At 40.2% G+C, this 25,765-nt stretch overlaps 1 protein-coding gene across 1 annotated transcript in view; it reads right to left on the bottom strand.

Moving 5' to 3' along the window:
- LOC130113808 (protein Niban 2-like) overlaps window positions 1-25,765 on the bottom strand; it is a 53,339-nt gene that overhangs the window by 27,222 nt on the left and 352 nt on the right. The window contains exons 2-5 of the mRNA XM_056281457.1: window positions 12,997-13,127; window positions 10,554-10,682; window positions 8,647-8,752; window positions 6,716-6,883 (exon numbers count right to left, since the gene is read on the bottom strand). Of these exons, the coding sequence (XP_056137432.1) occupies window positions 6,716-6,883; window positions 8,647-8,752; window positions 10,554-10,682; window positions 12,997-13,127 (534 nt within the window). The remainder of the gene's footprint in view (window positions 1-6,715; window positions 6,884-8,646; window positions 8,753-10,553; window positions 10,683-12,996; window positions 13,128-25,765) is intronic.

Genomic DNA, 25,765 nt, shown 5'->3' with positions numbered 1-25,765 from the left:
GATATTCTTTTTGCAAGCACCTTTAACCTTTGGTGGAATAAATAAAAGCTCTGTAAAGCCCCATCACCATACACTAAAGTTATGGAAAACAAAAACACTAACTGCAATGGACTGCAAATGCAGACTGCCAAGGATCAACTGGAGAGATGAGAACAGTGCCGCTTAAAGACCACAGTAGTTTTTGTCCATGTTTACTTCAAGTTCAAACTCTGTGGTAGATTCACAACAAAGCAAGCCATGATCGGCGACAAGTTATTACAGCATATCACATAGTCACAGACAAGCAGCAATCAATAAATTACCACTTCAGCACTTCAGTAACTACAAACGGTCGGTGTTGTTAATATTAAGTGTCGGCAAGACACAGGTGCTGAATGTGAACTCTGCAGCACCTGTACCAGTTAATGAAACCTCTGCTAAACAGCAGCGACAACTCATCAGAAAGTAGAACAAAGATTCTTGACTTCAAACCTGCACTTTCCTGTATTCAACCAGTCACTGTGGCAACCAGGTTAACACATCATGATATCTTTTGAGTTTATTGCACTCCATTATCGCCCTTGAGCCAATTACTTATTCACCAGAGACTGCGGAAGCCGACAACACAGCTGAGGACATGTCTCATTTAGCATGCCTAAACAACACAACCGTATCAGCTCATGTACCAATAACATGGTGCCAGTGGGAGTTGGATGGATGGTCAAACTCTGACGTTACAGTGAGGGCAACACCACCTGACACAACATGTGAGCAATATTAGAGAGAGCCAGTACACCTTCACAATAGATGCAAAAGTGACCTTTAGGTGATCATGCAGGAATCTGCTGGGACATACCCAATTTCCCCTCGGGGATGAATAAAGTATTCTGATTCTGATACCAAGATATAATTGTTCTTTCCTTGCCCTTATTTAAAAAAGAAAAAAACAAGACAGGAATGTTTAAGAGTAGGCTGAAGAGGTGAACTGAGCGAGAGGTTTGTAATTAGGGGAGACAACACATGATTTACTTATAAAGTATGTAGAGTACTTTCTGCAAAATACTTTTTGTCCATATATTTGCATTTCAAGCTTCACTTGATTACACAGTTACTTCACCTAATTTATTCAAATATTATTCAAGGAATCCATTCCGCAGACTTGTGAGAAGCATTGGCCATTTAAAGACCCGCGATGACAAAAACCAGCCACTTTAGGAGGAGTTCAAATGTAAGCCTTCACATTAATTCTGAAATCAACTCCAGAAATACAAATCAAGTGTTATGTGAAACGGTCTGTGGTTGCCTGGTCAGTTTGACTAAACTGATTCTAACAGAATTTAAAGTCAGATTGAAATTAGTACACTAATATTTTCTAACATAACTTATTAACTGAATCATCATGCATTTTGTAGCATCTCTACTAAAACAAAAAACAAAAAAAACTCAAGTATAAAAATCCAAAGGAGTTGAATCAAGTGCAACTGGACTTGGTATATATCCGTGAAGACGTTTCACCTCTCATCCAAGAGGCTTCCTCAGTTCGTGCCTTTCTGACTAGACCAAGCTAGTCTGACTGGCTGGTGATGAGACAGAATTTATCCTCTAGGAGTCGTTGTCAGAGCTACTGATATGAGTGGCTCTTTTGTGTACCGATGTTTGGCCGCACCCGTCGTTATCAGAGCTATTGATATGCGTGGCTCCCCTGTGCTCCGATCTTCGATCCGTCTTCACGGATATATACCAAGTCCAGTTGCACTTGATTCAACTCCTTTGGATAACCATGACCTGGATGAATGAGAACATTCACAGACATCAAGTATAAAAAAAGAATTCAGTTTATCCATTTTTCTCTTTTTAAAAAAGCGCTCCCTGGTTCAGCTTCTTTCAGTTTCCCCCCCCCTCCCTTATACTCATGATGTCATCAGACACTTATTTTATATATCAGGAATCAGGAACAAGGGCGCGTCCGGGTAGCGTAGCGGTCTATTCCGTTGCCTACCAACACGGGATCGCCAGGTTGAATCCCCGTGTTACCTCCGGCTTGGTTGGGCATCCCTACAGACACAATTGGTCATGTCTGCGGGTGGGAAGTCAGATGTGGGTATTTGTCCTGGTCGCTGCACTAGCGCTTTCTCTGGTCAGTTGGGGCGCCTCCCGGATCGGCACAGAGGGGGTGGAGACCAGGACAGCTCAAAAAAAAAAAGAAAAAAAAAGAAAGAAAAAAAAAGAGCAGGGTAATTGGCCAGTTACAAATGGGGGAGGAAATTGAAAAAAAAAAAAAAAGGAATCAGGAACAATGTCATTTCTTTCATGTACTTGTGTACACAAAAGAAACAAAATTCCGTTTCCTCCAGCCCAAAGCAGTGCGACACAAAAGACAAAAACACACATCCAAAATTTCCCAAAAACTACACCAACAAAAACATACAAAAACAGAGAGAACAAAGCACAAAAAAAACAACACACAGTTAACAACACAGTCCACTCTGTGCAATACAGTCCAAAAATTCCACTGTCCAGAGAACGCCAGAATGACTGTTGGAACTGGCAGTCTGCATGGGCTAGCAGTTAGCTTAGCCTGCCCCGCTTCCGTGTCCTGTCAGACCGCCCTCGGTATTTCCTCCTCGGGTGCAGCTTTGGCAGGGCCGTGGTCCCTGGGCCCACCAGACGCAGCAGACCAGGCTCCCCTAGTCAATCCAACGCCAGCTCTCCCTGCCACACACCCTCGACACACCTCCCCGCACTCTACACAACAACACTAAAACACAGTCAATGCTAGGCGAGGCCACCGTCAGACCACTCTCGCCGTTTTCGGAACTGCCTGTCTGCATGGGTTAGCAGTTAACTTAGCCTGCCCCGCTTCTGTGTCCTTTCAGACTGCCCTTGGTGTTACCTCTTCAGGCGCAGCTCTGATCAGGGCCGTGGTCCTTGGGCCCACAGGAGGCAGCAGACCAAGTTCTCCCTGCCGATCCAGCACCAGCTCTCCCAGCCATCAAAGGAAGACAAAGCAAACTTAGATGCAGACATGGACAAAGACACTGCATGGATGATACTGGGTGAGGCCTCCACAAATGCAAGTTCATGCCACCATCTTCCCACACCGGTACTGGGTGAGGCCGCTGCAAACGTGAATTCACGCCGCCATCTTCCCACACCGGAAGCGGAACAACCTGCAGTTGTTCCTTATCATTTCTGATTTTTATATACAGCCAACCAGATCATATCATCAATAAAGAAAACCCCGCTCACCCTTACCACCAATCCTTCCTTGTACTTTTCACTCAAAGGTCAGCTCATGAATATTAATGAGGACGAGACCACTCCCTCACAGTTATTGAGACAATTGAGAACAGTTATCAATCAATCAATCAATCAATCAATCAATCAATCAATCAATCAATCAATCAATCACACACACACACACACACACACACACACACACACACACACACGTAATCTTCTGCTTTTCTCAGAAGCTCCTGACTTTTTTTGTCTTAATTTTCAATGATATGGATAAAGGTTTATAAAAACACAACATTAGTAGTCATTTACAAATAAAAAAATTTTGCTAAATGGTTAGTTTATCTATTTACACAAGTTAAATCTGATTACCCATTTCACACCAACTTTAAAGCAAAATAGCAATCTAACTGCCCATCAGCTGCCTACAAAGGACTAGTGAATCTGTATACTGCCTATGGCTGCTCTCGTGCATTGCAGCAATGCTCCAGACACTACAGCTACACTACACTACACAACACACTACTACAGTACAGTCAGCCCTTGAACAGTAGTAAAACCAACGCAGTTGCTTTCAGTACAAATTAACGCCTGAAATCAGTCACTGGAACCTTACAACCAAGGTTGAAGAACTGTCTCCATCTGTACACAGTACAAATCTGTGAAGCATACTTTAGGTCAGTTGGATTCAACCATATGCCATAGCGGGTCGTGTGCGAGTTGGTTTGCATTCCAATCAAACACTACATCTGATTTCACCGAGTAGTCCTCCTCTGTCTAATTTAAGGTGTGTTAATCAGTGAAATCAGCTGGAAAGAAAATCTGCATACACATTAACCTCCCTGGAATGACACTTAATACCACTGTTTGCAGTTTATGAATTGTGATTGTCCAGTCTAGACTGGCTATTCAGCAAAAATCGTGAAAAGGAAACAAACAGGAAAACACCGATATGGATACTGGAATCAGATATCAGGGTGGTACCAGGTTAAAGTGAAGTATCCTTATCTGAGATTTTACTTGAGAATAAAATGCAACGTCAAAAGTTATGAATAATATATGTCATAACTAAAAGTAAAATGGCATGATTTACTGCATTTCTGGCACATGGAAGGTAATATGGCTTTAATGGGTAAAAAGTAAAAAACCCCAAAATAGTTGTGGGTCCGCATTGTTTGGGGCGGGGGGGGGGGGGAATCAGAATTTTTTTATTGGCTGAAACTTAAGAGTGATGCTCTGCTCCCCCCATCATCACTGTTCTCTTGAGCAAGGCATTCTCAACCCCCAGTTATTGCAGTGGTTGCACTGGTTTGCACTAGCTAGCTCCCCTGCTTCTTGCTGGATGACTTACAATGCTGCAGAAACACAGCTGTGACCATTATTTAAGACTTGGCTCATCTTCCCGTCTGTATTGCACATGGCTGGGGACTTTGACAGTTTCAAGGCCTTTTTACTTTCAAGCCATCTTTAGTCACGGTGGCTGGCTCTCCTGCTCCAGTGCCATGGAGGCCAGGATAGAAAGCATGTGTGTGTTGAGGATGAAGTGCATCCAAAACATCTGTTTTGATGCCCGTTTTCAAAAATTAATGACTTTATGTTCTTTTAGGTTGTGAGGAAAAGTTGAACCAGAAGAGAGGAATGAGAGAAATGGAGCTATGGCTGAACTGTTAAGCGAATATATTTAAAAACAAAAAAGCAACAAACAGGGGTAAGTTAAGAGGAATGAGGGGGAAATTATTTTTGTAGCAACCACTTGAGAACTTGCATGATGTTATTTTTATTCGGATAGCTTTAAAAAGGTTCAAATGGCACATTACAAAAGTTGTAATCACCGAGTTCCACTTTTACTTCAAAGAATGCACTGAGAAAATAGAAAATACAAATGTTAGCAAATAAATTAGTTATTTTAAATTGCATCTACATTCATTGAAATACTGACTTGAACATTTCTAGGTGTTTCCAAGTCTTTTACTTTGACTTCAGAACATGGATGTGTGCATATGTTGTTGGTTTTTTTTTTTAAGCGTAAATGTAAATGCAAGCTCTCTTTCCCATAAATATTGAGTCCAAAAGCTTCAATGGGAAACGGGGTTCTGACCAAAACAGAACAAACTGAACTTTACTCTTCTCCTACTTGCAATAGTCAGGCCTTTATGATAACAATTTGTGAAATAAGCTCTATTCAAATCTAACCACATATCCAAGTCAAGTCAATTCTATTTGTAAAGCCCAATATCACAAATTACAAATGTGCCTCAGTGGGCTTTAAAGCAACACAACATCTTGTCCTTAGACCCTCTCACTGGATAAGGAACAACACCCTAAAAAAAAACCTTTAACAGGGAGGAAAAAATAGGAAGGAACCTCAGGGAGAGCAACACAGGAGGATCTCTCTCCCAAGACGGACAACGTGCAATGGATGTTGTGTTTACACAATTTACACAATACAACATTGAAAGAGGATAAACAGAATTATAATGGACTTATAAAATTTATGAAGAATATGATGCGCAGGATGCAACCAAGCGTACAGGTTCCTCAGAGATTTCAGAAACATCTCCTCTGCTGTTTTGATCTGCCAGTCTGTAGGTAGGACCCTTGGCTCTTCTAGACACAGGTCAATGTTGTTGTAATATGTAATGTAATGTTGTTGTAATAAGATTCTGGGCAAGTATAGCCTTGCAGTCACTGCCAGATCTTTGGTTTTTCACCTCCTAATACCGGCTACCTTTTACACCTGGTGAAAAACGAGTATCAAACCACAATATTTCTCAGCTATAAACTTTAAACTTCAACTACATAGGAATGCTTTGAGGAGCAGTACGTCATTGTTCATTTTAAACCACTCCCTTCATGGTTGAGTAAATCACCAAAACACAGACCTAAATCAAAAAGACTGAACCCTCTTGATCGCTTATCTTCCAATCTGCAGCTCTCAACATCATTTGAATTTGATATAGATCTACAGCATTTTTTTTCTTTTTCCCCTAAGCTTTTCTGCCTTTTTCATCCCTATCCCATGTCTGATTTCCCGTTTACTAAAAACTCACCATGGTACAACTCCCTATGGTGGTTTGGGAGGGTGTGGACTTTCACATGGAGTCAGCCAACCACCCCCCAGATCCCCCCACAGCTGTACAGATGCCCCACCACATATAGTGGCCACTATTCACATTACTATTTGCAGGAACATTAACAGCTGTACCTCCTGGTTAGCCATATCTGAGGCCACAATAGGTTTCAAACTATGACACTTAGCATTGGGATGCTAGCATATTGGCCTGTCATACCATCCAAATGCCCCATCTTGAATCCTCAATATTTAAATCTATTTCTTTTATAATTCTTTCTTGCAACCAGCAAAATCTACATGCGTTAAGGTATGCTAAACTTGTATTTTCATTCAGGCATTTACGTAACTGTGGTGAAATTTTGTCTCAGATCTGTCAGCAGGCTTGTTTCTGTTGTGATTTCTACATTTGACGGCTGCACTCACCATCGTTGGCATGTCTGACACAGTCCTGAAAGACAGCTTGCCACTTCTGCTGCTCTTTCTCTGTCACCACACAGAAGTAGAAGTGACGACCGTACGGGTGCCAGAGGATCAGAGGGAACTGGGTGGCACACTTCAGGAAAGGTGAGCTTCCCACTTTGGCTTTCATGCCTGGAAAATGTATGCATGCACAATCACACAATCACAAAAAAATAATAAAAAAAAAAAAAAATCACACAATAACAAACACAAACCAACAACTTAAATCGCTCTGTACACAACCGAGTCATGCACAATCTTGCAGAGCTCATGTATACACTGGTTCTGGAACTTTTTCACTTTGTACCATTTACCTCTATTATTTATGAAACGTGTTTTTTTTATTATAACAGTATAAATATGGAATAAAACATGATTCAAAATAAAGCACGTCACCCCTACAACTGCTGCAAAACTATTAAATTCTATTGAACACACATGCTGATACGATGCCAGTTGTATATTGGGGGGGGGGTTATGTAGTTTTGACTATATGCGATTTTATTTCCCCCCCCTGGAGGGAATGTTGAGGTCCTGGTGTCATGTGTACTTTTAATACCACACAAGCTGCTGATGTATACCTGAATCAGTGTCATTAGACAAACTACCTGTGCAGTTAATAAAGAATTAAGTTAATCTGATTCACAGAGGAAAAAAAAGAAAGCCCCCAAGTGGTTTAAACATCCTTTAGTGGTTCATAATGGAACTAGTCAGACCTTTCTGCTCTCCTGTTTAAAGGATTAAACTTGACATTATATGTTGAGCGACAACCCTGACATGGGCTCCTCAAACCCCCCCCCCACACACACACACACACAATTACTCCTTCCTTCCTCTGGCAACCATGAGTCTTTATAAGGGTGGGGGTACCTGCAGTCAGTTTAGACTGAAGAGGTCACTTAGATGAGTGATAAAACGTTTCTGTCAATAAACGTGTCCAGATGAACCGATTCAACTTTCTTGGACATAAGTCTTTGAGCTATATCTCACTCTTCCTCCCTAACTCTGAAGTCTTCTTTCAACCCACTCCCACCTGTCCTAACCTCCCCTCTGCCTCCCCTCCTTCATCAGCTCATACCAAACTCTCCCGCTTATCATTCTTCTGATACTTTTTGGCTGTGAAGCACTTCATGGACTTTCTAACTCACTAACTAACAAACATTTAATTACAGACATTTAATCTCATGTTTAGCTGTACCATCTGTTAGACTTGGGGGGGGGGGTTGGACCCCTCCAAAACTGTTTGCAAGTGTGTCTAAAAATATATGTTGTTGTAAGATTGTGCATTTTTTTAAAATGTAGGTCATAATCCTCATTGGCAAGAACATTTATTGTTGCTGCCCCCCCCCCCCCCACTATCCTCTCTTAGCCTCTCCCTCATATTCTATCACTTGGTATTGTCCGTGTGGTTTCATTTGAGGTAGGATTTCACAGAAACACCATTGACAGAGATGTAAGATGTGCTCCATCACCTTTAACCTGCTCAAACAAATCAATCTTTTGATAAAAGTTTTGAACAGTTTCTGATGTGTCAGCTTGCTTTTCTGGGTTGTTGGTTAGCTAAAAACATGACTCAGACAAGCCAACTTTAGCACTGCTGAACTGGTATGAAAGCATATTTTGCAATGTGAATTCTAAGCGCTCAATCAGGATATGATGTAAATAATATGTGACCTTAGCTACTCAACTGAAAATGCAGCCAGTACTAGACCTACTTCATATTGCAAACTTAGAAGACAATGATCCTGTGTCAATCTGTTCACAACAATGTCACATGACAGTCATGCTTCACATCTATGATTCCATCTCTACTTATTCTTCCTCTCTCCCTCACTCCTCTTCCCTCCCATCCTCCTCTCCCCCCTCCTTTTAAACCCTTCTTTTCTCCTCCTCACCAGGCAGGCTGTTGCTGGTCAGCTCCAGATATTGCTCCATGGAGGTCAACACTCTGTAGCTGGCACAGTTGATGGTCCCCTTGGGATGGAGCCCCTTATCATGGGACTGGTGGACAAAACAAGGAACACACAGTAGATAAGAGACCATGATCACAAGTGTAATCTAAATTGGTTGAAGAATTTTTCTAATTAAATCGACATTGCCTATGCTCAAACAAAAGTAAAACCTTTGTTTTGTCGGCATTACAAAAACGAAAAATTACTTAAGTATTACATAGACAACTTAAAATGAGCAACCCAACAGAAAGGGCCAATTGTCAGAGAAGTAACAGAGACCATCTACAATGCCCATGCACTGCAAAAAAAAAAAAATTAAAAAAAAAAGAGAAAAAAAAGCCCAATTTATCTCGTTTTAAGCCTCATAAAGCTAGCAGAAGATACTGCTTGTCTCATCCCAGTGGCGGATATTGTCCGTGTTTCAAGAAAGTGCACTTGGTTCATGATAACAGGACTCGTTTCAAGACATTTGCTCTAAAAAAAGAAAGATGACCTCAAATCATTCTTAGAGATTGATTTCTCCGTTTAGTGAAAAATCCTTACAAGTCTTATAATCATGGAACAATTACACTTTCTTGAAACAAGTAGTATTATCTGCCGGGTAAAAACATTTTACCAGCAGTATCTTGAAATAAACATTATGAGACGTAAAACAAGATAAAATCCCTTGTCAAAGTTGTTGTTTTTTTTATTTTTCTTCTTGCAGTGTAGCACAGCAAGAGCTCGTTGGCTGAAATGAGAGAAACCGTCCAGGGCTCAACAGTCTCTTCAGCACTTCAGATTCAGCCTGTTTGAGAGAGCTTCTCGGAGAAGGCGCTTCTAGAAAAGGCCAAATTTAAAGGTGAACTGCAGAGTTTTGTTTTCATTCATAATTTCACTCATGCAGATGCAGAATATGTTGTTAGGAATCCTCTGACTACATTGGCAAAAGTCATTACCTTCAAAGATGTTTGGAAAAATCTTCATTTTTAATGTTTAGAAAGCTATAATTTTTAAATTACAAGGCTGCAATGTTTATGCCTGAATTTCATCCCAGTGGCTTGGAGAGGACGTTGACGTTTTTGTTACGGTACCGACGACCCACTTTCCTTTGCTCAATAGCGCCACTAGTGGCCAAAAATACTCTGAAGTCCATCTTTACATCATACTTGAGAGTCTGCTGGAAGCCATGTGAGCAATCTGAGATCTTCTGGGAAAAAAAAAAAGATTTTATAGTCTGATGAGACTAAAATTGAGATCTTTGGCCAGAAAACAAAGCACTATAAGAATATTTTTCTCAAACCAAACAAAGTCCAACTTTCAGGAAACACCCGGGAAACCGGAGAACTCTTTTCTGTCAGCGAGAGATCTGCTTAGGTCCAAGATTTAAAAAAATAATGACCCAAACAAACATCAAAAACCATGAAATGGCTTAAAAAACACAAGGATAATATTCTGGAATGACCCAGACATAAATCCCATTGAAAATCTGTAGTTTGACCTAAAAATGTCCATCTACTGACTCTCTCCATCTAAATTAACAGTTGGATGAAAAATCCAAAATTTCTCTCTTCCAGCCACACACCAGCATGTTCATTTCTAACACATACATTGATAAAATAATGAAAAGCTTATCAGTTCATATTATCCAGTTGTAGCAACCAAAATGATTACATCACTAATGATAATTTCAAGAGGTTAATCAGTAACAAAATACATTAATTGTAACATGAGTGGGACAGAAGTATGCTTTATTTTATGGTTTCTGTGACTTTTGTGCGATTTCTAAACTGTTTTACCGAATTTTAAATTCATCAAATTCAACATTAGTATTTTTTCTGGGTTTCAAGAACCCCGGCATTCTTCCTCACCGCTTTGTTGTCGTAATAGTTGATGTTATAGGAGTCTGGGATGAAGAGGAAGCGGTTTCTCCATTTCTTATTCTCCTCTATGTACTGGAAAAGCGCTCCAGAGAAGATGGACTTGTTCTCCAGAGGAACCTGTGGGTGGCACACAGGGCTAATGTTCAAAGATATCTAAATATACCATGCATTTTTAAAAGAAGCACATGCTCTCATGATACGTTCAAATGTCTGCAGTGCCCATGAACTCATAAAACATCAGCCCCATATATGGTTTCATGGGAAAAAAGTGTCTCGACTGAATCTATAAATGGATGTTTACTTAATTTCCTGCCACCCAGTTAGAAATGTCCCCCAAAAAACGACTACACTACATTCCTCAAGGCGCTCTTCGTCCAGTCTATTATGACACTGGCCACAACTCCAGATTTATGCTGTGTGCGTGCATTAGGGCTGTCAAAATTCTCTCTCTCACTCTGATTAGGTAATATTCATATTGGTTTGAATAAACAATTTGATAGTATTTTTCCATCTTTGCTGAGCAGGAGTTTTGTGTGAAAGGAATTAAAGGTCCCGACTCCTGTCCCAAATATAGGCCTGTTGTAGTCAATGATCGCTAACTGAAGCTTACTGTTAAGTGAAGCTTACTAATGAAGCTAACTTTAGCTTACATAGCTTGCATACGACTTTATCTCGGGGTTCCACAATTTTTCTGTTTTCTGACTAAAACCCAAAGTATTTCCGGACAGGGCTTTTTGGATTGTTTGGAGTGAAAATCGCTCTCTCTGAGGCCGAGTTGGGTTGTGAACTCTCTGCCATCTTTATCCCACAGTTTTTGTTGAATTATTTGCTTGTTTCAGCTTGACCTAAATTTCATTTTCAACCAATGAAAGTGATGTTGTGCGACTCCTGTCCGTATCACAGCGTATTCAGTGCAGTAGCCAAGGCTCTTGGTGAGGCAGCCAGCCATGGTAGTGCTGCTTTTTTTTTCTCTCTTTCTTTTTTTTTTTTTACAAACGAGTATCAATTTTCACACTCGAATGTCTGTTTATTTTTTACAATTCGGCTATATATTTGAATTTGGAATATATATGGACAGGCCTAGTGTGTGTGTGTGAACTATAAAGCAGCAGACACACCATTTACAAGTGAAACCCACTATAACAGCCTTGACCAATTAAATCAGTGCTAGCAAATGCTGATTTTGACGAATGACGTATAACATCACACCAGATGGGAGCAAGTTTCAGTAAAAGTAACAAAATCACTTCACAGGGGGAATAAAAACAAATCAAAATCACAACTAAAATCAACATTTAAAGTAAATGCTCATGAATATAAAGTCAGAAACAAAAGCAAACTTTGGGGTAAATCAAGGACAACTGATACAAGGCAACGTTGTTCATTCTGGACCAATCTTTAAAATGAAAAAAACTTTTGAAGGTAAACACATTTGCAATCATACAAAAATCCAACATGGCACATGTCCTGGGACACACTTGAAGAAAGGGGAGCTAATGTACCAAATGATGTCATACAATCTTTCCCAGTATGACCGGTAATTAAAACTTCCCAGTTAATTTTTGACCTTTAATGGCCTCCTTATTGTTCAAAGAGGCCATTTAAGGTTAAAATATATGACGCAACATGTCCCCAAAGGTTTGTTTCTTCATGACACATGGACGAGCAAATCCATGATATGCTTAGGCTTTTGTCCCATTTTGTGTGACTAATTCTGGACACCAATCACCCACAGGAAATAAAGGCAGACTTGCAAATGCTTATACGCAAAGATTATAAAGCTGTCACATGAAAATTATGAAACACTGTAATGACAAAATAAGATACAAGTTAAATGCATGTTCATAAACATGGTAGATCATAAAGTAGGGCTGAATAACATCGTTTCAGAGTCAACATCGCAATATATACATGTGCAATAGTCTCATTGCAAAAAATGCAGTGTGGGACAAAATTAGCATATTAGTCATGTTGAGATAAAAAAATTTAATGCTTGAAAATGAAAATTAGAACGGTCCACTTTCTTATGATTACTCAATAAAAGATATTTGAGTGCATCTGCAAAATAGTATAATTTAGTCCGATTTAATGACGATCTAGACAAATGGTTTATTTCTCCCTGTAAAATTACATAATCATTGCTTAGAATGATTTTTTTTTGCAAATAGAGCTACGAAAGTGAAAAGCTGCATATAAAGTATCTAAATTATTTTAACTCTAACAATGCAATGCATACCACAAGCAAGCTAAAGTATGATTTTTTTCTACTTGTCATCATTCAGCCCCATCATAAAGGAGAGTCACCGTATGCTAATCACATGTCATGTTAAAAAGTCTGTTGGCTCACAACGTACTAAAAATGGTATTGGAGAAACTCTATGGGCTTCTGTCTGTGAGACTAGGACGACTGTAGAGGAAGAGGATGGTTTACCTTGCGGTTTAATAGCTGGGGCTGCGGTCCTCCTCCTCCCTCGATGTCAAAGCGCACCTTGTTGAAGAGAGCCACCGCGTACTGCTGCTCATACAGACGGCTGAACTCCCCCATCACCTCCGCCGTCCGCACTGGAGGAACACATACAAACACTCCTTCAGCAATGGGATGACCGTGTACGGTGGTATTTAGACTAGAGCAAGTTGAGGTTTTTTTCCCCTCCTAATTCATGGACCACACCTGAAATAAATTCTGTTGGCTTACTTTGTTGTTTTGAAAAATGTAACCCTGTACTGAATGCTTGTTGGTTTATCATGTTTCACATAAACTCCACCGATCATGAATAGGGAACTACAGATGCATCGTGATGAGCGATGTAGGAAATATTATCACAATAATCATAGGAAATTTCACACAGATTATACACAATAAATATATTGTTAGATGTGGCAATCTGTTTACATAAGCAAAAATACCATATTTAAGAATCCAACTGAGGTTCATCATACTGAACTGTTTGGTAAAGTATAATATCAACCTAGTTTTAAAATAATACTCCCTCAAATAATTCACACATATCTTCTGAGAAATCTAAGCTTAAGCTCTCATTATCATTAATTAAGACAAAAATAACTGTGCAAAATGGATATGACTATCCAAATTTTATCCCAATACTAATGAAATACAGTAAATGATAACATTGAATTACTGCCTAAAGATGGTAGGTTGGTCATAAACAAAACCAGCTATCCTATGATAATTCAGAATATCCATGGTTAATCTGTCATGGGTTGTATTTATAAAAAAAAAAGTGAAAGAAAAAAAAACCCCACATAGCCCAGAAAAATAACCATGATAATTGGATGCACCGGTACAAGGTAATAATTATAATAAGATCAACTAGGCAATTCCTAGGCATGCTTTTCAACCACTTTAATTCAGCTTTGTAATTCAAGGCCAACCCTGGGGACCAGGTATCCATTTCCTGGCTTACGTCTTTTAATTTAACTTCTGGCTATGAAAGGTTGACCTTCGTGAGTTTGACCTGACAAACTAAAGACTTATTTTCAAAGACAGTCTGTCCAGGCTGAGTCAAACAGAGTCAAGGCAGAATGTGTGGCATTATGCACCGTTCTTTTAAGTCCTTATCACCGAGTCCATTTTACTGCTGTGAGCAGGAAACCACGTTCACCTTCCCATGTGCAAAACCTCCAACACCATTTACGCAAACATGATTAGATTAGCCTCAGCGCTGCCGAGTTAAGGGTTGTTCAGAGATAATTATAGTGTTTCAGGAAGGTTTCTGAGTTTATACATCTCTACAAAAGAATATTTTCAAAACATACAAATATAATAACAACAGTACATTTTATTTGTGGGCACCTTTCAGAGCACTCAAGGACACCTAATATATAACCCTAACTCTAATATATATAAATATAAATAAATATAAGAATATCTCATAGTAGCATGCAACGACACAAAGTACTGCAACAACACGAGAGCTCCATTGACAACAAGAAACATGACATACCTCACCATGTTTGAGAAATGGCGACAACCGAAAGCCTCAAGAGGAATTGAAAGCGATCCGGCAACAGCTGGTTTTCTTATTCGGAAGTAATAGTGTGAACAATGTTTATAAAGTCTGACCAAAGCAATGGCAGAGGCGGAGGGGACAGCCACCGCATGCCTCAATTGCAGATTGTACCTTTAATTTGTGGCGCTTATGCAGCTGAAACTGTAGTACGAAGAAGTGCTAGACTTCCATTCCATACATTTTCCATTTCAAAATACCAAATCCTTATTTCTTGACTGAAATAGGAGATTTTGGCCAGTGTTAAATATGATGTATGTTTGTGTACTGATGTGTGATAACTATCAATTAAGCTGTATCCATCACTGGATTGTTCCTTCAAACAACAAAATATCCCCATCTGAGATGAACGTGATATGACACATACGTATACTGTGCATCAACACAGCATTTTCACTGGATCAGGGCACATAGTTTTTATTCCATAATTCCTAAATTGTAAAATGTGGTAACTAACAAATATTTTATCTAGACTTCGCAGACCTCTGCAGAAACTGTGGGAATTGTTGATTGTGGCCAGCCTTCAGAGATTAGAAACCAGAGTGAAAGCGCTGTCTGGCTGATGCTAAACGTCTTGGCTTCTCCTATGATAGCAGGAATAATGGATATCCTCTGTGGACCAATGAGCTAATGAAAGCTAAAATCCACATCTGTACCTTTCCCTAAAGTTCAGCACTGGAGAAGAGCGCTTCCATATTCACTTCCCTTCGGAGGTCTTTCCCCATTACTCAGACTCAGAATCAGATGTATTAAAAAAGTAACAGGTTTTGGCATAATCGAGTTTCGGGCTATAAAAATGTCACAACATGCCAATGGTAATTAGTAGATGGCTGAACTATGTCCCTTTCCATATGGGCTCTCATATGGGAAATATGTCTCGCAGTTGTAATTGCAGAGCAGAGGGAGGAGATGAGCCGTTTGATCCCATCTGCTGTGCGTTGTGGTTATAAAATGCTGATTTTGCATCGGGAGAAAATAATGAGATGGATCAGAGTTTCTATCCAAGCAGCCAGGGTATATAATTAGGCTTCCTGGTAAGCCATCAGGAAGGCTGCCAGGTATAGTGACTGGCTCAGGGACTGGTCTAGAAGTGCGAGGGAGCTGGTCAGAGTTAGTTCAAGTATTTCTTTTTCTTTAAAGCTACACTATGCTTTTTTTCAATCATTAATTGTTCTTGAGTTTATACAAGAACAATTTGCATCCACTGCTGATAATACGCCAAGTGGTTTTGCTGCTTTAGCCTAAAAGTTGTCTGGTGCAATCAGCCTTTTCACAATCTTTCGCATAGCATGTTATACATCTGTTATTGCGAAATTGTCATTGAAAAACAGGGCTTTTGCACACTAAAGAAGGACAAGTGTTAATGTGCCTTCCGTATTTTTGAACAGGTTCATATGTGGGGGTAAACCAAAAACAAACATTTCCACAACAAGCTTTTGGTACTGTATGCCACTATAGCTTTGCAATATATATTAAAATGCACAGAGGAAGTACCTCTCACAGCCAATTAACACTGTTATTTTGCCAAACTTGTATAGTGTAGCTTCAACATTGTTGGGGTGTGGCCTAGACATGGCTATGACTAATTCATGTCAAATTCATAACTTAGGAGGGATGGAGAACAAAAGAAGAAAACAGATCCTGTTCATAAGTCTGGTGAGTCATTACAGTGCAGCCCTCCCATAGCGAAATCAGCCTGACATCACTGTTTGAACAGTGATGACTAACACAAGCTATCCTGCACAAACATCCTGATAACTGCAAAAAGGAAAAAAAAAACTCCACTATGCATTGCTTCTCTCCCAAGCCTGATGAGTAAATCAGTACAGCAGTTTTTGGCTCAACTCATTCCCATGGGGCACCTATCACAACTTAATGCTGCAGTAGGTAAGATTGAAAATTCCAGTGCAAAACCTTCTGCCTCTCTCTGCTGCCTTGTATCACTAAGCCCCTCCCACCAGACGAGCACAAGCATACAATTCAAATGTGTACAACCAGGAAATCTCCCCACCTGCCGCCCAATGACTGCTGGGATAGGCTCCAGCATCCCCGCGACCCCGATTGGGATAAGCGGCTTGGATAATGGATGGATAGATAAATCAGGAAATGTCAAAGCGGGACACATGAAACTTGTATCATAGTTGATAATCTATCCATGTAAAAAAAAAAAAAAAATCAGTGAATCTCTTAGTTACACTATTGTTCATGTGAAGCAGCAATTTCGAGCTGGTCTTGTTGATTTGTAGAAAATAAAACACTCGTGTGGGGGGCTGGTAGAGAAGGGAGAACTAGTCCACAAGCGACCAGCAGGGCAGGATGGACACGAATTGATCGCATACACAGGCATCTCCATTTGTAAAACAGCCAATAGAACGCCCTATCACTGAAATTACCCGTGATTGGCTTAAGTCTCCTGTCACAGGCTAGATTTTCTAAAGCCTGAATACAGAGCCAAGATGAAGTGCAGCAGTCTTTAGCTCTGTTGCACCAGTGCAAATGCATCTGTTTTGCAATGTCAATGTTAAGTGCCCAGTCAGGATATGATGTAAATATTTAGCTATTCACTTGAAAATTTACAGGCAATACTAGACCTATAGATGCCAGTATGTATGTATGTATGTATGTATGTATGTATGTATGTATGTATGTATGTATGTATGTATGTATGTTAGTAAGTAAAGTACATTTAAGTTTTAACATCCAAAGACAAATGCCTTCTTTGTGTAAAAGCGGAGTTGGCCTATTAAGCCTGATTCTGATGCGTCCTTTTTATTTCCTGAAAATGTATGTAGCCGAATAAAGCTTAGCTCCTGGACAGACGCACCATTTAAGAAGGATGTGTTCATTCGCCAGCTGGCTGCTTGGAGAGGAAGTCTCCGTGGAATGTGACCATTTACTGAGGGAATGAGAGAGGGGAGGGAGGGGGAAGATGCCAAGAGAGTGAAAGTCTAATGTTAAGATTCCTACAAATTTTTCCATTTCAAAATGCCTCGTCTTTGCGCCAGACTTTTAGTTCCTGACTGAAGGAAAATGGTTCAACTGTATGGAGATAATGTGTTCGACGTGCATCAGGGCTGAGCACTTTTTGTTCCATACTTTTATAGGCTTTATAAACCTGCAGTGGAACTCTCACGTGTGCTGTGTATGGACTGCATCTGAACTGGTGACTCCTCAGTTCAGCTCAAGAGCAAACTGTGATTTCCCAGAATGACCGTCCTCACACATCATAACCTTGATAGTCATGGTCAAGCCATGTTGAGAAGACGTCACTGCTCCTATCAAATGACCTCAATGAGTCAATCTCCAACATCTACTCAATTTTAACTCATCCAACTCTATCTGGAAGATATGCATGTTTGGAAAGGCTGACTGACTGCACAAAGAACAGATCATTAGGGGGGTAAAAAAAAAAGAAAAAAGCCAGAAGTGAGTCATTTATGAGCCATGGTGGAAATAACAATGGGATGATCTGTCTGTGTGTGTGCATGTGTTCTTGTACTTCTATCATTGTGAAGACCAATTTGAGTTTTTAAAACCATCAGAGTGGGGACGTTCTCAGTTCTTTAAGGGTCTATTTTAGGGTTAGGATTTGGATCTAGTGTTTAAATTAGAATTGGGATGAGGTTAATGTTGGACATGTAGTTCTGATAGTCAAAGTTAGGGTTAAGGGCTTGGGAATGAATGTAGTCAACGGGAGTCCTCAAAAAGAGAGAAGTACAAGAATGTGTGTGCACATGTGCTTGTGTATGTGTGCGAAACTCAGCTGAGTCACACAGCATGATAAGTTGCATGTGACCATGACTCGAGATGAAATACATTTTGTTGGTGAAGGTGCAAATAGCTTTGGACACCAAAGTGTGCAGCTGGCGGGAAGTTAGCACAAAAAACCCCCAAAAAAACAAAAAAAAAAACCAAATCACAGTGGCATGTCTTTCTGACAGCTTTAGCTTTATACATCTGGGCAAGACAAACAAGGAGCCGCTTAAGGGCTGGTATTCTAGGGAAAAATCACTGTGACATGCTTTCTTTTGGGATGGTCACTTGGCATCCTCACATGACAAACAGACCGAATCGCAGACCTTGAAGAAAATCAAAAGGTCCCATTCATTTCAAACAAATTGGAAGAGACAGCAGGAGATACACTTAAGAGAATGCAAGCCTTATCCGACTCTCCTCGCACCATCAGCGCACATGGGTGAACTTGTTAAGTGTTTCCACCAACCACCAAATTCTCAACATGGAACGTCAATGACCAGGCAGATTTGATGGCCAAAACACACAGGCGCTAGGCTAGCTCTTAATGGGAGGCTTTCTACTAAATCATCTCCTTATCTTGTGATTTATCTAAACTAGAAAGTGCATGTTGGGGATGTGTGAGAACTATTTAGGACTTCTCGCTGGACAGCCTGCTTTTCACCAGGACTGGGACAGGAAGGGTTAAAGGTCATGTTCAGATAAAGTGCATCAAATTCTCCTCAGAGTGCAAGGATGGAAAGTGGGGCTGGGCAATAATTCAATATTATCATCTTTCACTTGTATTTTATCAGATATTAACATTAGGATGTTGTCATATTGTAATACACAAGTTTTTTGTCTAAATTTATGATAACGAGGATCCATTACCTAAAATTTCTGTAGTATTTTCTGGAAGTATTATTTGAAAACTAGTTTCGGTTTTATATTATTCTTTACATTACCAAACAGCTCAATGTGATAAACCTCAGCTGGATTCTTAATAATGGTATTTTTGAATATGCAAACAGATATTGTGACGTAAATGAATCTTCTTTCGGCTTTTTCCCTGTTTCTCAGGGGTCGCCCCACACACACACAAACACACACACACACACACACACACACACGATTTCACAGTTTCTATCGGTACCCTGTGAGGGCACAGCACCAATGGTGGCCGTTGTTAACCTGGGCCTCAACTGATCCCGTATGGAGTCCCGACTGATCCAGTATGGTCTTGTCAATCCGCATAATGATCCGAATTTTTTTTTTATATCGGATGCCCTTCCTGACACAACTACTAACCCTATGGACGGGGGCACAGGTAAAGCACCAGATGCCATCCCCTGTCGCCAACGGGATGTTAATCAATATAGTGTAAAATTACTTGTAATTAACATGATCATATTTTCCACATAACCCAGCAATAGTGAAAAGTTTCAACTCTTGGGAACTGGTGACGTAATCACTGCAAGTATACATGAAGGTGTGTGTGTGTGTGTGTGTGTGTGTGTGTGTGTGTGTGTGTGTGTGTGTCTGTGTGACCTCCTTATACAAAAGTGGTTTTGTATCAGGATCTGAATACTTCTTTGGGTGTGAAATCACAACTTGTATTTGGTCATGGTCACCACTTCACAGAAGCCAATTCAATAATAAGTTGTGCTATTGAAACTAGGGTTAAGTACCCACATTGAAACGTGGCTTGGATGTAAAAGAACAACAGGACAGGTGAAAATGGGTTAATCTACCACCGCCTGTGCCAGATGTCTCATTTAGGCTGAAAAGTAAATGCTCGTCTGACAGAGACGCTCTTGGCTATATACACACACTGATGAGGCCCTATATACTAACCAAAGTCTGAGCTAATACCATGCTGACGGTACATCTATACATTTTCCCATTATGGCCATTCTTTGTTTAAAAATCTGTCAAAATGTCTCAAGTTCAGAAGATGTGCTCTAAGAGAAAAATGGTGAAGAGCAGAAGAAGAAAATAACTGAAATTAGCAGTAGACTGAAAATATAAGAGCCACATGCATCTAATCTGCTGCCTAGGAAAATGAAACACAAGGTCAACAATTACGCCAAATAACAGTATTTACTATTTTAAGGACAGAGCAAAAGAAATGCAATTGCTTGTAATCTACTGCTATCATGAACGGTAAACTACATTCTCAGGCAAACTGTACCAGATATCTGTGGCCTCACATTTTAGATAAAGCAATCATACAGCAATTATCTTTGCCCTTGTCACCATGGGCAAAAAAAATAAAAAGGAAAAAAAGAACATCATTAAAAAGTCACAGCTGAGTTAGATGTGCACAAGTCAGCGACAGATATCTTATCAACCAAAAGGAAGATTTACATCATATATGACACACACTGATTAGCCAAAACATTAAAACCACTGACAAGTGAATAACATTGATTATCTCATTACAATGGCACCTGTCAGGGGTGAGATATATATGGCAGTCAGTGAACAGTCAGTTTTTGAAGTTGATGTGTTGGAAACAGGAAAAATCGGCAAGTGTAAGCATCCAAGCGACTTTGACAAAGGCCAAATTGTCATGCCTAGACGACCGGGTCAGAGCATCTCGAAAATGGCAGATCTTGTGGGGTGTTTGTTCCCAGTATGCAGTGGTCAGTACCTACCAAAAGTGGTCCAAAGAAGGACAACCAGTGAACCAGTGACAGGGTCATGGACACCCAAAGCTCACTGAAGTATATGGAGAGTGAAGGCTAGCCTGCCTGGTCTAATCCCACATTAGAGCTTCTGTAACTCAAATTGCTGAACAAGTTAATGCTGGCTATGCAAGAAAGATATCAGAACACACAGTGCATCACAGCTTGCTGTGTATGGGGCTACATAGCCGCAGATCAGTCAGAGTGTCCATGATGACCCCTGTCCACTGCCAAAAGCGCCTACAATGGGCATGTGAGTGGCAGAACTGGACCATGGAGTGATGGAAGAAGGTGTCCTGGTCTGATGAATCACGTTTTCTTTTACATCACGTGGACAGGCGGGTACATGTGCATTGTTTACCTGGAGAAGAGATGGCACCAGGATGCACTATGGGAAGGAAGAAGGCAAGCCGGTAGAGGCAGTGTGATGCTCTGGGCAATGTTCTGCTGGGAAATCTTGGGTCCTGGCATTCATGTGGATGTTACTTTGACAAGTACCATCTACCTAAACATCGTTGCAGACCAAGTACACTCCTTCATGGCAATGGTATTGCCTGATGGCAGAGGCCTCTTTTGGCAGGATAATGCACCCTGCCATACTGCAAAAATTGTTTAAGAATGAACATGACAAAGAGTTCAAGGTGTTGCCTTGGTCTCCATATTCCTCAGATCTCAATCTGCTCAAGCATCTGTGGGATGTGCTGGAAAAACAAGTTTGATCCGTGGAGGCCCCACCTCGCAACTTACAGGACTTAAAGGATCTGCTGTTAACGTCTTGATGCCAGATATAAGAGGACACCTTCAGAGATCTTGTGGAGTCCATGCCTTCACAGGTCAGAGCTGTTTTGGTGGCACGAGGGGGAACTACACAATAGTAAGCAGGTGGTTTTAATGTTTCGGCTAACTGGTGTAGACTGACTGACAGACACGGGTAATGGTGGATATTTGCATTTGACAGTGTGTTTTCAGTTTGTTTTAGTTTGCCAACTGTTGCTTCCAAAACCACAAATGTGCCATGGGAGCGACGGTGGGAAAAAAAAATACTCGTTTCCATTTTGAACAAGTTTGACAAAAAGTTTTAAGGGTCTTTATGCCATGTCCATCCTATCCCAACTTTGTGTTTTAGCACTGAATGTATGAGAAATGTTTTACAGATGAATGTATTCACTAATATAATGCATATGGAGTAGCAAAGCCTTCAAAACTAATAAACTTAGCAAGTAGTTGGGATACACAATCCAACAGAACTCTAGATAAACACGATTCCTCACTGTTGCAATGTGTACATTTGCAGGTCATTAGTGTGGGAGTAGTGTGTGTGTGTGTGGGGTAGTCGTGGCAGTGGGGTCACATTCCTCCTTGTGTCAAATACAACAGTCTCGAACTGTGTTTACAACACAACTTCCACATGCTGAGATCACTCTCACCTCTGCAAACCAACAGATGTGCAAATGCACAGTTATAATTTTCTCATAATTTATTGATTTACATAGAAACTCCTAAAAGAGAAAGATCCTTTTGCTTGTCCTATTTCCATTTCCTCATTTCTATTGTCCCTTATCCAAAAAAAAAAAGGGGGGGGGTGAGATAGAGATTTAGGAGAATTACAGGAACCATAAGAAAGCTCCAGGGAGATATACGGTAAGTACAAGCTGTTGTGAGTTGTGCAAATGGCTGGGCGGTGTTCTACTGTCACTGCCTGCCACAACAACAACAATAATAATAATAATCAGTCCTGGCGCTCTCAGCAGTGCTGGGACCAGCTATCAGCTCTAATGACACCACCATGCTGTCCAACACCACTCCAACTGACACTGCTCCTTCATCTACACAACAGGCCTACCATTAAAAGTAGCTAACCAGTTTCACAATGTCTTGCACGCAAAACACCAAATGGGAAATCTGTTGGAGTTGGAAAAAGATGAAATCAGACCCACATTTAGAAAAGGCTCATAACAGAATGACATTTAAACGGCTTTAGCAAAAATATTCCATTTGGACAATCCAATACATTCGACTCAAACGTTTAGACTGCTCCCTCTGGAGCCGAGGCAAACATGGGCACCCGGTTCTCATGTAAGGACTTAATGGATGAAATGAGAGCAAATATGGTTAGACGTAAACATGTTTGTCAAGTAAATTAGAAGCGTGTGTGTGGTCCCATTTGCAGAGCCACAGATATTTCGGGTACCTGTGCCCATTTAAAATAATATAGGCCTCTCTAGCTAAAGAGTTAGCCATCTTGTCAGGCTACACAGAGCTGACCATTTGCCTAAAAAAACAAAAAACAAAACAAAACCAAAAAAACTCCACAACAACAACAACAACAACAAACACTCCCTCCAAATTGTGATGGGCAATATGAAAAATATCCTGATCATCATTCATAGGGAATTTTACATGATATGATATCTGCATACATATGAAAAAATACCATATTCAAGAAGTTCATCACATTTAACTGTTTGGAAATGTAAAGTATAATATCAAACCAAAACTACATTTCAAAACTGTGTATTACAATATGACACTATTTGAATTTACCATTGAAAGAGGATAAATTATAGGCCTGAAATTTAGTTATTGTCTAACCCTAACTGCAAAATAAGTCTTAACCCCACACCCACAAATCTACTGACCAGTCCCAGCAACGGTCCTCGCGATATAATAAGGCACTCCTGCTTGTAAATGCATGTGTGCAGCCCACAATGTATCTGTGTAAATTCTAGTTTATGGGTATTCATAGAAGACTGTTGTGTTCACACAAGGGTAAATGTATTGGGAGCACATGTGCACTCTTGTGAGTTTCCCCAGCAGGAAATGAGAGGTTAGCCGTTTGGTCCTGCACATGCAATAGCACCCCTCCCTCCCCGCAAACAACAACCTAATTTCCCCTGAGAATCTAACCTTAATTTGGAGGTTATTAAGTAAGACAATATCTGCCACTAGATGCTGGCACACCACTATCAGGGATTCCACATCACCCAGTGATAGTGATCTGACAGCGAGGCTCTTAACAGGAAGATGTCAGCACGGCCTGTCTATCATCAACTCATAAATCATAGATGGATTACTACAGCACAGAGTACCTGAGTTATCCATAAAGATGGACAATATCAGTGGGAAAGAAAAGAAAAACATTGCAATATTTTTGTTTTTGGGGATATGTATTACAATATCAAAAGTATAAAAAGGAGTTGCATAAGTTTACTCCATAATTGCAGCTTTTAACTTTCAAAGCTCCATTTGAAACTGATTTGTCACTAATAATGATTAGAGAGGTTTCAGTGGAGGAAATATGGCAGTTGTTAAAGAGGTCATTTAATCAGGCTAAACTATGTAACTTGTCAGATGCGCTGGAATATTTTTCCTTCAAGAGCAGTCATAAAAAGTGGACCTTGCTAGATCTTTTTTTTCTATTAAGCAATATGAATTTCAGTCTAACATGACTGATGCATCCTTTGCAATGCAACTATTGCAATGTCGAGTCTGAAACCATATAGTGTTCAGCCCTGCTTAAAATACATAATTGTTGATGATGCGAAGTCTATCTGGAAAATTAGACAGAGAGAGAGAAGTTTGCATGTAATGGTAAATCCAGACTGTTGTCTCAACTATTGTTGCACTAAGGGAGTACGTTGGTTGCAGACTGTGTGTGTGTGTGTGTGTGTGTGTGTGTGTGTGTGTGTGTGTGTGTGTGTGTGTGTGTGTGTGTTTTCTGGCTGTGCAGCCCAAGGCTCAGAGGTGCTTTCCATCCAGAAACAGACACACATGCTTTTTTCATGCATTCCTCAGATTCCAGCCTCTGATATATGTGTCTCACTGTGAATTGGCCGGCCAAGGCCTTAAAAAAGGGATGACGCACTAAATCAAGGACCTTGGCCTCTTAGGGTTAGTCTCCCCTTTTCTTCCATGCATGTTACTTGGCCTGGCTGTACTCTTCATGAAAACAAACGTAGCCCATGATGTTTTAAACAACAATGGATTCAAAATCAAGTTACAAAAGCTTTACAATTAGTTATGATGTGTTTAAAAAATAAAAAAGAACAAGGAGAAAGGGACGTTCACAAGCTTTGACAGTAATAAGAGAAGTAAGCCAACTGGCTTCAGTATTCAAACAAGGATTAGCAGTTCATGTTCTGCCCAGTACACATCCACCCTCACCAGCAAAACCATCAAGACTTCATCCCATTCACATCTGATGCAGATATCACTGAACATGATTTAACAGGAATGAAAAAGAGGGGGAGAAATTAACACTGGCCAAATATTTTTGGCTTTTCAACCATTTTCCTTTTTGGGGGATTCTAATGTGAATTACAGTTTGACTGGTAAAGTAGTGATAACTTCTGGTATATTAAGGATTCACCAGCAATTTGGAGTGGGAAATTTACAGCAGATAAAGAAAAAAACTTGTTTCCCAGATATGTTAACAGCATGCCTTGCCTAATATTAAGGTTAGATAGTTACCAAAAAAAACCAAGTTACACATGCAACCCAAGCTAATGCTGATAACTGAGTCTCCATCTTTCCTTCAACCACCAAACGAGGTCAGCTGAAGGTAAAATGGGAGCTTTGATAAAGTTGGGGGACTCACACTGAAGGAACTCCACCCTTGCTCCACAGTTAACCTGTCTTTCTTTCTTTCTTTCTTTCTTTCTTTCTTTCTTTCTTTCTTTCTTTCTACCATGTTAATACTTCCAATAGCAATGCAGGCATGCATGCGAATGGGTGAGATTTACAGAGAAGGTTT

Source organism: Lampris incognitus, chromosome 1, assembly GCF_029633865.1.
Source record: "Lampris incognitus isolate fLamInc1 chromosome 1, fLamInc1.hap2, whole genome shotgun sequence".
NCBI lineage: Eukaryota > Metazoa > Chordata > Actinopteri > Lampriformes > Lampridae > Lampris > Lampris incognitus.
Note: the sequence above shows the minus strand (reverse complement) of the source record. Positions and strands in the feature narration are given on the sequence as shown.